The following is a 12535-nucleotide window of genomic DNA, read 5'->3' on the forward strand; positions in this document are numbered from 1 at the left end:
TGTGGCAGAGAGAGCTGGCTTACTCTGATGGCCCAAGGGCTAGCACGAGGTAGAACAGGTGGGACTGTGGACAGACAGATCTTGGCCCATCATAAGGAAATGCTTTCTAACAGTGGCAACAGATCATGTTTTGTTCACCTTGTTTGTGTGCTTAGCACTGGCCTGGCCCAGAGTAAGTGCTTGGTAAGTGTTTCTTGAACAAATGATTGATTGCTGATGTCTTATCCAGAAATGTAATGAGCTGTCTATCAGTAGAGGTATTCAAGCAGAGGCAGTGTTAATGAGAGGACTGGTGTGTGTAGTGTTTAAAATCCTTTCCAGCTAGGACACTCCCTTGTTCTATAATCCAGATAAAGCTTACTTTAAGCTTATTAAAAGACAACTTCTTTTATTGCTGTTACACATGCGGGGCTTCAGACAGCCTTGAGAGGGAAAGAAAGACAGGTGTGTGGACACATGCACATATTCAGTCACTCAGTTGCTGCTTTCCACCTTTGTTGGCTGAGCCTTGGTTGAATAGAATGGATACTAGATATGCGCCTACAGTAGACAGAATTTCTAAAATGCCCTCCCCAAAGATGGCCCTCCCTAATCTCCAGACTTTCTGATATGATGAGACATCACTCAGCGATTATACTGTCATATGTAGCACAGTAGCAGACTTGAAGATAAGGAGGCTACAGAGGTGGACTTGATCTAATGACATACATATAAAGAGTAGGGGGCTCTCTCTGGCTGGTAGGAGAAGGGAAGTCAGAGAGGTTTGGAGCACAGAGACAGCTATGCCTGGCTTTGAAGATGGAGGGGGCTGTGTGCAAGAATCAGAGAGCAACCCCTGCCCAGTAGCCAACCAGGAACAGGAACCTTAGTCTTATGGCCATGTGGAACTGGATTCTGCCAACAGCCTGGATGAGCATGGAAATGGATTCTTTCCCAGAGTCTCCAGATAAGAGCTCAGTGAAGCCAGCATCTTGATTTTGGCCTTTTGATACCTGGAACGTAGAGCCCAGCCAAGCCTACCCAGACTTCTCACCTACAGAACTGTGAGCCAATAAATGGGTGTGGTTTTTAAGCCACCAAGCTTGTGGCAATTATGTTTTGTGCCCCAATAGAAACAATACAGGGCCCTCTCCTTGGGCTCTAGTTAGCTTTTCCAATGTTCTGAGATATAAGCTTAATGGTTAGCTCTTGTTACTCCAAGCCCTTGCCCAAGGCGAGCAAGCCCTGAGGAGTTGCCCCATCTGTTGTTTAACCTATCCCTGTGCCTGCAAAATCTGAGCTCCTAGCCCACAGATGTTCACATGTGACAGTCTGGCGCTCACTTGAAGACCAAGACAGGAGCCATAATGTCTTCAAGAAGAACTCTTTGGGCACCTGCTGATGGGTACTGGCTTCCTCACTGAGGCAGAGGAATATGGACATTCCTAGGACAAGCCTGGTGGGTTCTTGGCTTAGGCAGCCTTCCAGTTTCCTGATTATGCTGGGCTCTGTTACCTTTCTTACCTGTTGCTCACCTTAGATGTTACCTTGCTTCTCCCTGGTGAGACTGGCCCTCAGGCAGCATTGGCTGAAGCATGGGGGTGAAGTTGGCAAAGAGACAAAACAGTGAGCTGGCAGGCATGTGAATGACACAAATGCCAGAGTCTTATGGGACCCAGCTGAACCGATCAGAATGTTAGAGGGAGCCCAAAGTAATAGCTCTTCCTGTAGGTGTGAATAACCAAAAGATGCCAAAGTGAGAACTGTATTGGTCAAGGTAAATCTGCCTTTGAGGAATGATTGACTGGCATGAGTTTACATCTTCCTTGGGGGCATGTTGCTTAGCTTAGCTCTGTGGAAAGGATGGATGGCAGGCTGGAGAGAGCCTGGGTTGTAGGCTCCTGGAGTTCAGGCTGCCTTTCCTGAACAACTCAGTGCATCTGTTATGCAAGGCCCAAGGTCAGGGCAAAGTCAAACTCTTGAAAAGGGGCTGCCTCTACTTTCCAGGTGTAAACAGCCTTGCCCCAAAGAGGTGATAACACAAGTGGGCAGATAAAGACCTGAGAGCCATGGCAAGCGTTGGGTGTATAGACAGAAGAGGTAAATGTGGTTCCTGAAAAATTAGCAACGGGCCTGTAAGGAGACCGGGTCAAGTGTCAGGAGGAAGGTAACCTCTTCCAGGTGACACATAAGGCCTGTTTGGAGATCAACCAATTTTTCCACCCCTTCTAGGTATCATGGCACCTAGAGGAGAGAGGGGTTCTGTGGGTCTGTGGGCCACTGAGGCCTTTACTGGTGACTGTAGGCCTTGGATATCCTGCTGAGTCCTCAGCTGGTTTCTGGCATTGGGCACTGCTGGGTGGCTATGCTGGGGGCCTGGGGTCATTAAAGTCAGAACTCCTCCCAGGAGAGGGGAGTGCTCATGGCTTTACCTCATTACTGGTTAACTCCCTTCCTGGAGATCCTAGGACTTGAGGTGGTGAGTGTTCACAAATCACTGTAAATAAGCATGAGCTTGTGGCATTTTAAAACCAACCTATGCCCACTTCCCCGAGAGTTTGTAAAATCATCTTTTGGTGCTAAGTGACCAAAGGGACCTGAGATTGATGCTGACTGATCTCTTTCTCGTAACAGAGATACAGATCTGCACCTGCCCAGCAGTAGCAGCAGCCAGGATGGCACAGATTAGGCACAGGAAGGAGCAGAGGGGGTGACGGGGTGGATAAGTTCCCAGAGAGGCGGTAGGCTATGGGCTAACTGCCACCCTGCCCTGTGACTTTGTACAAGCCCTCTTCCATCTCTGGGCCCCTGACTCCTTCATGAAAAAAAGAGGTGGGACTAGTTAGTCATCATGAGCTCTTCTGGCTCCAGTGCCCCAAATTTTGGATGCTTTGAAATACAAGGTGGTTATCTGTGTGTGACTCTGTTCATTGTCCTTCCTGAGGCTGCTCAGATGCTGGGACTCGGAGTTTGGGTGACTTAATATGGTCCTCACTCCTGCCCTTGGTGTTAGACCCCTGCAGTATGGTCTGCTCTCTGTCTCCCAAGACAGTTGCCTTCTCTAATGTTCTGTGTGCCCTGCACAGGCCACAACCATTCTTAGTGACCACAGGGAGGGGTATCTGAGGGCTGTTCTGTACCTCAGGCAGAGAGATGTGTGCAAGAGGAAGGCATAATTGGCAACTTCTTTTTTTTTTTAATTTTTTAAATGTTTATTTTTGAGAGAGAAAGAGAGAGACAGAGACGGGGGGTGGGGCGGGGGGGGGGGGAGGGGGCGGGGAGGGGCAGAGATAGACGGAGACACAGAATCTGAAGCAGGCTCCAGGCTCTGAGCTGTCAGCACAGAGCCCAGTGCGGGGCTCAAACTTATGGACCACGATATCATGACCTGAGCTGCGGTCAGAAGCTTAACTGACTGAGCCACCCAGGCGTGAATAATTGGCTACTTCTTAATGGTAGGGCCAGTACCAGTGATTAATCAGAGGGAAATTCTCCTACCATGTACATAACAAAGACTCTTTATCACTTGCCCCAATTAGTGACTGATGCTTCCCACTTTTCCTTGTCCTTGGCTTTTAGAAAGAAAAGTTTCAAGATGATTCGGTCCCAGTCCCTGTCTCTGCAAATGCCTACGCAGCAAGATTGGAAGGGCGCCCCGACAGCCAGTCCGGTCCTGTCTCCCACTACCCCTGTGTTCCCTGGAGCCACTTGCCAGCCCACGCCAGGGCCCTATGCCATTCCCGAGTTCCAGCGGGTCATCATCAGTGGAGATTACTGTGCTGGGGTAAGGTGTCTCCCACTCCCCATTCTCTACCCACTCCCCTGGGGGTTGTATGAAGGCTGATGGCCTTGTGCAGAGGCCAGGGTCCCCTGGGCCACTGGGGACTATGCCCAGCCCTGAAGCCTGGTCTCGTCTGTGGGTATCTAGGAGGTGGCCGGCAGGAGGCACAGAAGTCTGAAGAGAAGGAGGGTCTTAGTAGAGGTTGTGGGGTATGGGTATGTCTAGGGTGCTGCTTATCCCCGTGAGGGGGTCCTAGGGTTGCAGGCTAACACAGTGGGCTGTGGCTGTGGCCTGCAAGTTCCATGCATTCCCTGGGTCCAGAATGCTTCTCTCTGTCCCTGCAGCCCACTAAGGAAGATGCTAGCTCGGACCCCTCAGTGTTTCCAAGTGTTGAGTGGACTTGAAGTCCAGGTTTGCGTGAAATCAGTTATTGCTTGTTCAGCTTCTCCTATGTGATTAGGCTCAGTATCCTTAAATACAGGCGAACCTCTCCCAACCAGGAAGAGGGGGTTTGAGGAGAAAATGAACAAGCTTGGTTTATACCAAGTCGGTTAACACAGTCACCAAAAATGTGCTGATTTTCCTGGTTGGATGATGCATTTCTATTGCTTACTTCTTTCTTTTTTTTTTTTTTTTTCCAATTTTTTAATGTTTATTTATTTTTGAGAGACAGAGAGAGACAGAGCACAAGCAGGTGAGGGACAGAGAGAAAGAGACAGAATCTGAAGCAGGCTCCAGGCTCTGAGCTGTCAGCACAGAGCCTGACGTGAGGCTCGAACCCACGGACTGAGAGATCATGACCTGAGCTGAAGTAGGACGCTCAACCGACTGAGCCACCCAGATGCCCCTACTTCTTGAAGAGAAATATCAGTTAGTGCCAGGGTTAAGTTTGGTTCTATCTCCCTGGCCCTCAACCAGCTACCTGTTGACCTCAATTGACCTTGTTGTTCTCTCTTCTTTTTAACAGTGGTTTTAGAATATATGATATATCTGAGAAAGCAAAGTAGCCACTACTCTTCTTATACATTACCCTGTAGTTTTAAAAAATATGTTATTTGTTTGCGGCAACCCTTGTGTGTTTTCACACAAATAACCTATGTACCTACAATTAATTAGGCACATATAATTTGTTTATTTTTACACAAATGGTAGTTTACACATTATACTGAGTCTAGCTTTTTTCACTTTACGGTACATCTTAGAGATAATGCCATCTCAATAGATAAAGAACTTCCTTGTTCTTTTTTTTTTTTTTTAAATATATATAAGTGCATAATATTCCACTGTGTGGATGTACCACACTTTAAGTTCTTATAGATGGGAATTTTGTTGGATTGGAAACAATGCAGTCCTTCCCCAAAGAAGCAGTATCCTGACTAGGAGTCCTTGGTGTCTACCTGGCCTCTGACATGTGGGCAGAACAGGAAAAGGGGGAGTTGAAGTAGATTGAAAGCCAGCTGAATGGGAGGATGTTGGCCTGGTTCAGTAGCTAGCTTCTTTCCATTGATTTCTTGGCACAGAGCCCCTGAGCTGGGCGGTTGGTCCCCAGAGAACTATGAGTCCATGAGAAACAGGCTGACCTTGCAGATCACCTTGGCCCCCAGTAGGCCCACTGTCGGCATGGGGCCTGCAGTATCTATAAGTGGGCCGATGGCTGGTCGTTCCCTGGGATCCCAAGTACCCTCTCTAGCCATGGCCTGAGCCCCTTGCCAGGCTGAGTCCATTGGCTCTGCAAGGTGTTTGGCTTTGTCATTGGCAGGGACATATTTTTGTCTAAGGTTCTAAGGTGTTTGTGTCTTCTCACCTATTCCTGCTACTCTCAGAAGCCATCCACTGGAAGGTGTAAAATGGAATTAACACACTCTTATGGGGACATTTGGAATCAGGAAAGGAGAAGTTACTTTCTTAACCAAAGTGAGGAGCAACATTTAGTGAAAGTATAAAAACATGCATGGAAAAGGTATATACCAACTTCCTTCCTCTGAGGCTGGAGTAGGGTGAAGGAACAAGGAGGGTAGAGTTTTAGCTATATCTATGGTGATTTATTTATTCATGTATATAAGAGATCTGGAACAGTAATGAAAAACATTAAAAGTTTAGCTCTGGAAGGTAAACACATGAGTGTCTGTCATATTATCTTCAGTGCTGTCTTTATGTTTAAAGTATTTTAAAACTAAAAATGATTTTAAAAATTTTTAATGTTTATTTATTTTGAGAGAGAGTGAAGGAGAGTGAGTCGGGGGGGGGGGGGGGCAGAGAGAAAGGGAGAGAGAGAATCCCAAGCAGGCTCTACACTGTCAGCACAGAGCCTGATGCAGGGCTTGAACTCATGAACCATGAGATCATGACCTGAGCCGAAATCAAGAGTCAGACGCTTAACCGACTGAGCCACCCAGGTGCACCAAAACTAAAAATGATTTTTAATTAAAGCAGAGAGGAAAACTTCCGGGAACACCCCTGCCACCCTCCCCACCCTGGCGCCCCATGCTCCACCAGCATCTTGTACCTCCCTCTGCTGTGTCACTTACCTCCTGTTACGACTGTCTGGTTAGCGGCTTGTCTCCCCAGACACATTCATGTTTCTGCCACACACATCCTTGCCAAACGCACAGAGGTAAATGAGCCCAATGGAAGGTGGGAATTTATCTTGTCTGTCTTTGAGTACGAGACAGCTCTGGGAAAGCAGAACATGCTTAGGCTTTGGGACCCAGTCAGATCAGAATCCGAAGTTTGACTTTGTAATTTCTGGGCCTCTCTGGGCCGTGGTTTCCCCATTTGTAAAATGGGTTGCCGTAAGGACCAAAATGAAATCTAACACTTGTCAACAAGCGCTTGTTGCCTGGGTGAATTGAATGATTAACAGACGAATCAGAAGCCAAAGCAAAGCAGCAGACAGAGCGTGCTGAGTTTTTATTTTTCCCTCTGAGGGACTCAGGTGAGTCCCTCACGTGAAAGCGATGATACCCTCTGATCAGACATATGTTCTGGCCTTGCCTCTTCATGTTCAGGATGCAACAGCAGGCTTGTGGTTTAATCAGCAGGACTTGGGGCTGGCCTTGGGGGTGCAGGCTAGAGTACCTGCCTCTTCCCTAGTCTCTGGCAGCCATAACTCTCCTCCTGTGCCAAGGGTCCCCAAGACCACCCCTGGGCTCAGTGATTCACTAAGAGGACGTCTAGGACCGAGCACACAGTTATACTCAGGACTAGGATTTATTACAGCAAATGGATGCAGAGCGAAGTCAGCACCAGGAAAAGGTACAGGGGGTGGAGTATGGAGAGGCCAGACTCCTCTCCCCATGGAGTCACCAGAACGTACTTAATTCCATCAGCATTGATTTATGACAAGTTTGAAGTGTCGTCTATCATGGAAGCTCATTAGAGACTCAGCACCTAAGGTTAATAAAAACGTTGTCTCCCAGACTCCCTGAGGAAATCAGGTGTTCGACATAAACCGAGCATAAACTGTACAGTTTAGGCTGGGTGAGCTGCTCGTGTGAGTCAGTGGTAGGAATGCCCCCTGAAGCCCAAGTTCCCAGCCACCAGCCGAAAGCCAACTTTACAGTAGATCTTGTTAAGGACAGTGGTCTCAGGCCTGTGATGCGGACTCTTCTCTGCACACCTCCTTCTGCAGATCACCGTGGAGGACTATGAGCAGGCTGCCAAAAGCCTAGCCAAGGCCCTGATGATACGGGAGAAGTATGCCAGACTTGCCTACCATCGCTTCCCACGGACCACGGCCCGGTACCTGGGTGACCAGAGGGTAGACAGTGTACCTCCAGAGGAGGGCCTCCCAGGTGGGTGCATGTGGGTCCCAAGTGGGGCACGGCCCAAGAATTGGTACTGGCTGGATGTATTCTCTTTGTTCTGGCTGGATGTATTTCTCCCACATGGTGTTTTAAGGGCAAGGCTCTGGTATTGGCTTCCTGCACCCACGTTTGCTGGTTTCCCCAATGTCTGATTCTGTGTGCACTGTGTACCCGACTCTGGGCAGAGCTGAGCTATAGAAGTTAAGAGAGAGGCAAAAGATAGTCCCTGAGCTAGAGAATCCTCCAGAGACATAGGCAATCTCATTCTGGGTGTTTAACACAACACCATCAGACAGTAAATGTTGAATTGCTGGTGGGGTGGGGTAGTGTGGGGATAGATGCAGAGTGCATGTTCTGGGGGTAGGGAAAGTAGGCTTTGACGTCAAACACACCTGCATTCTAGTCTCAGCTCCACCACGTTCTTGGGCAAGGTGTTTCGCCAGACCTCAGTTTCTCAATCTGTAAAATGGGAATAATACCTATGCCTTGGGCCTGTTCTGCAGCGTTTGGGGAAGAGGAGGTCAGAGATGGGAGGATGGTTTCTGGTGGAGACTGGCCTGTGAAGGACATAGGAGCAGTAAGTTAGGTAACGTGAATGAATACAACAAGAAACCACTCTCTGTGAAGGTGGTGGTGGGGGATCAGATGAGGGCCTGGTGGTCTGCCAGTGCCCAAGGACCTGGCTGCCTGCTGGGTGTAACTGCTGTCGACAGGTCTTCTCCTGTCTGGGTTTTCCTTGAAGCTCTGAGACCTGGGCTTTGGACATCTGTTGCTACCTGGGACCCTGGGTGTATCTCAACACTTCGGGGCCCATTTCCTTATCTGTCTGAGGCAAGTTGATGCCATCTGCCCCAGTTTGGGCAAGGGCAGACAGGAATGACTGTCAAATATGTACTCTATACAAAGCAGACTACCCCGGGGGCTGGAAATGAGCGTGGTGGGACAGAGGCTGTGGCTTCTTGCAAGCCTTGGTCCTGCCTGCATCTCACAGGCCCCTGGCACACTTTAGGGATTCCTGAGCTAGCCTGGGGCTGTGCTGCTTCAGCCCCTGTGATGTCTCACTCCTGCTCTGGGACAGTCTGTTCTGAGCACTGAGTGGGGGACACTGCCTTGGTTGCTTTCTTTGATGAAGATTCCAGGGAGTGTCTCTAGCTCTCGCTGGCATCTGAGAAGGTGGGCTCTATGTGGGTTGGTTGATGTGCAGAGTTGAAGCCCCCAGTTTTACTGCTATTTAGTAGAACCTGTTCCCTGGCCAGAGACAGAGTTTATCAAGAGTTAGGAATACTCATTATAAGAGTAATGAGAATAATGTCCTCTAATTTATGGGTTAGGCGTTACTGTTACGAAGCATTTCTTATGCCCACTTTTGCAGCCTTCACCACAGCCCGTTAAGGCAGGTTGTGTTATTCTCAGATGAGCAGACAGGATCAGAGAGCTGAAGTGGTTTGTTCGGTCTCATAGCTGGGAAATAGCCAAGAGGTGTTTTCTGCCTCCTGTGGGCTAACAGCTGTGGGGACAGATAGCTCTGTCGTTGCCATTCCCTGCTCTGTGGGAGATAAGCTGCCTATTCTGTGCTCACTTTGGGGAGGAGGAGGCTTTTCCATGCAGCTTCTTGGCTGCCCTCAGCTCAGGAAGATGTGGGAGGACAGGGACAATTATTCCCATTGGGCAGTCCCAAGTGCTGCCTGTTCTTTTATTAGGAGAGGACACAGCTGCCCTTTTTAATGTGCCTGGCATCCCTGTCATGCCCAAGAGGCTGGGGTTCATTTCAGTTAAATTAAAAATATTTAATGAAGTGCTAGCCATGTGCCAGGGTCTGTTCTAGGAAATGGGCATACAGTAGTAAACAAACCAAACATATACTACCTAGGATAAGTAAGTGATATTATTTTACATAGTGGCAAATGCTAAGGAAACAAAATAAAGCAGGGAAGGAGATATATGATGTCAGGGTAGGTGGGGGTGGGTGGGGTGGTTAGGTTTTAGATAAGATGATGGGGATATCCCTTATTAGAGGGCTAAGGAATGTGACTTTTGAGCTCCTGTGAGCTCAAGAGGTCAAGGGCACTTTACCATCACTCAATCCTGTTTTGCAGACTTCCACCCTCCCCCTCCACCCCAGGAAGACCCTTACTGTCTGGATGATGCTCCCCCAAACCTGGGCTACCTGGTCTGCATGCAGGGGGGCATCCTCTTCGTGTATGATAATAAGAAGATGCTGGAGCGCCAGGAGCCCCACAGCCTACCCTACCCCGACCTGGAGACCTACACGGTGGACATGAGCCACATCTTGGCTCTTATCACGGATGGTCCCACGTAAGCCAGCTTTCCCCGGGTCTGCCTCTCTTTGCATGGGGGTTGTTCTGTAGGAAGGGGCTGGGAAAGGTCAGCTCACCCTTTAACTCTGGGCTTGCCTGCACTTCAATCATACCAGAAAGAGAGTACTTGTCCCCTTCCCCAGTGCTTTGTGGGTTCCTGCAATGATTTTCCATCATAGGCTGGCATGTTCTTAGAGTGGTACTACCTGTCCCTTCTGCATCCTAGATGTGGAGCTTCTGTTTGCTGGTGGCCACCTGTGTACCTGAGAGCGGCTGCTCTCTCTCTCCCCAGGCAGGGCAGTGGCCTTGTGGAGATAGTGCCCAGGGCATTACCACAGGTGGTAGGGGAGAGGTGAAGGCTGTTGCCGCAGGCATTGGGTTTCCCATGTTTCTGGAGGGGAGAGTGCAGGGAGCCTGGGGACTTTGTGCCATGACCTCCAGGATGCTCATGGGCTTGGCTGAGCTAACCTGTCAGGCGGTCAGTCATCTATCTCCCTGCATTGGGCCCCTCCCTCCTTGGTGAGCACTGCAGCTCATCAGCAGAGGAGGGCCAGTCCCTGAACCCTCAAGTGGCTGGACCCCTGTGCTGTGAGTGTCCAGCCAGGACTGGAAAGCTGGGGGAGGGAAAGGGTGCTGGTCATTGCCGAGGGACCTCTCTTGCACTGCCTTTAGGTTTTCTCTGGGAATGGTGTGATGCCAGTTCCCAAGAGAGGGAGTGGGCCCCTGGGGGGTGGGCAGAGTAGTTCTCTGTCCTCACTGATCTGAGGACAGATCTGGGAGGGGGGAAAGGCAGTTCCCAGCAGGCTTGCCTCTGCCTTGTGAGGAGGAACTTTGAGGGGGAGCCTTGGGAGGGGGGGAGGGGGAGGACCCTGGCTGTTCCGGGAGGTATGTAAACAGTAGCTGTCCTGTCCAGGAGGCTATCCAGGTGAGACCTGCTGGGGAAAGGATTGGGTGGAGATGGCTTTTGAAATCCCTCGTGACTCAGACTCTTCATGCATCCTCTGTGCCGCTCTGGGGCTTGCCTCGGCTGACATGGTGACGTTCCAGGGTCGACAGCTGGTCCTTAAGAACGTCCGAGTGATTGCATGCCATGAGAGCTGCTGTTTATTTGGGGGCCACAAGGAAGTAGGGTGGCGTGACTTGTGGTTGAAGTTTCCGTGTGGCTTGAGCACAGGCACATGGCCAAACCCCTGGGTTGGTTGTGGGCTGGTGGTTGGCCAGGAGCAGTGAGTTCCCACCCCTGGGGGCCTTTGCTGGCTGGTGGGAGCATCAGTCCATGCAGAAATTTCTGTGCTACTAAACATCCCTACATTCCTAATCTGCCCATGATACAAAACATCCTCTGCTTGTCTTGAGACCTTAGAGTTGAAGGGTCTTCAGGTCTTGGCGTTTGGGGAATGTCATTAGATTACAGGATGCTTCCTCTCTATGCCAAAGGTAGGCAGGTCTTGCCTTATAGTTTGACTGTACTCCTGATCTTCTGGGGAGAAGTGAAACTCTTTAAAGAAGTAAAGGTGGCTGAGGATCAGTGGGAAGACATAAGGAAGGAAGGAAGGGGTGAGGAGGGAGACTTTTATTAAGCATCCGCTCTGCTCAGAGTTAGGCCCTTCACACACATGAGCCAATTTAACCGCCAGTTCAGTCCTGGGCATTGCCATCTCTGTAGTTGCTCATGGGAAACAGAGGCTTGGGATGAATTACTTAAGCACATAAAGCTAGAAGTCAGAGCACCTGTGTGAGTTTGCAAAGTCAGCTTTCCACTGCCCTGAACTGACTCTCTGCTCATTTCATGGAATATGTGAAGGTGGTTACACAGGTCAGCTGGGTCTGCAGAAAGCTGGGACCACCACATCCCTCCCTGCTGCATCCTGACCTTGCACCTGAGGGTTGGTCCCCACAGCCACTGGAGGTCTCCAAACTGGAGAGCTCGATGCCACTTCTCCTCAACTGTGGTTTCTCCCCACTTGCAGGAAAACATACTGTCACCGGCGACTAAACTTTCTGGAATCCAAGTTCAGTCTTCATGAGATGTTAAATGAAATGTCTGAGTTCAAAGAGTTGAAGAGTAACCCTCACCGAGACTTCTATAATGTGAGAAAGGTGCGTCAGTGGGCCACTGTTGAGAGCCACCCCTCCCAGTCCCCTTTCCAAACCACTGGGATACCCTGGGTGAGTCTGGGGCTGGACCCCTGTGTGGTCTTCCTTGGCCAGAGGAGTGTGATGTGTACATGCAGAAGGAAGACTGGTGAGTTGCCTTCCTTCTCTCAGGCCATGCCTCAGATCATGCTGGGTATGATTCTAGGTGGAAATCTTTGTCCATATCATGTATCTCTTGGAATGTGCCCTCTTCCTTAGAAAATAGGGTATGGTCTGTTAATTGTCATAAGACTTGAGGTCAGGCTACTTTTAAGGTAGAGGATGTATTACATTCATCACAGAGAGAAAAGGCTGTTATGAACTCTTTGGGCTTGGGAGTTTGTGGTTTTGCTTCCTTCTGGATCAGGTGTATTTATGGAAAAGATCTGATGTGCTCCTGTCTCTGCCACTCCCCTAGGGTGGAGGGGGAGGCTTAGCCTGGGCTCAGGTTCCTGTGCCCTGCAGGGGCTGCAGCTGGGGCAGGTGTGTATGTTAAATGATCATGGATTCCAGCT

General features: G+C 49.7%; 1 protein-coding gene across 8 annotated transcripts in view; it reads left to right on the plus strand.

The window, feature by feature from the left end:
• AMPD3 (adenosine monophosphate deaminase 3) overlaps positions 1–12535 on the plus strand; it is a 48362-nt gene that overhangs the window by 17694 nt on the left and 18133 nt on the right. For 7 of the 8 annotated variants that reach the window (XM_058688227.1, XM_058688231.1, XM_058688228.1 and 4 more), the window contains exons 3-6: positions 3559–3763; positions 7392–7554; positions 9663–9882; positions 11855–11984. In XM_058688227.1, the coding sequence (XP_058544210.1) occupies positions 3559–3763; positions 7392–7554; positions 9663–9882; positions 11855–11984 (718 nt within the window). The remainder of the gene's footprint in view (positions 1–3558; positions 3764–7391; positions 7555–9662; positions 9883–11854; positions 11985–12535) is intronic. The other variant, XM_058688232.1, reaches the window with a different exon arrangement.

Source organism: Neofelis nebulosa, chromosome 10 (genome assembly GCF_028018385.1).
Source record: "Neofelis nebulosa isolate mNeoNeb1 chromosome 10, mNeoNeb1.pri, whole genome shotgun sequence".
In the NCBI taxonomy this organism is placed as follows: Eukaryota; Metazoa; Chordata; class Mammalia; order Carnivora; family Felidae; genus Neofelis; species Neofelis nebulosa.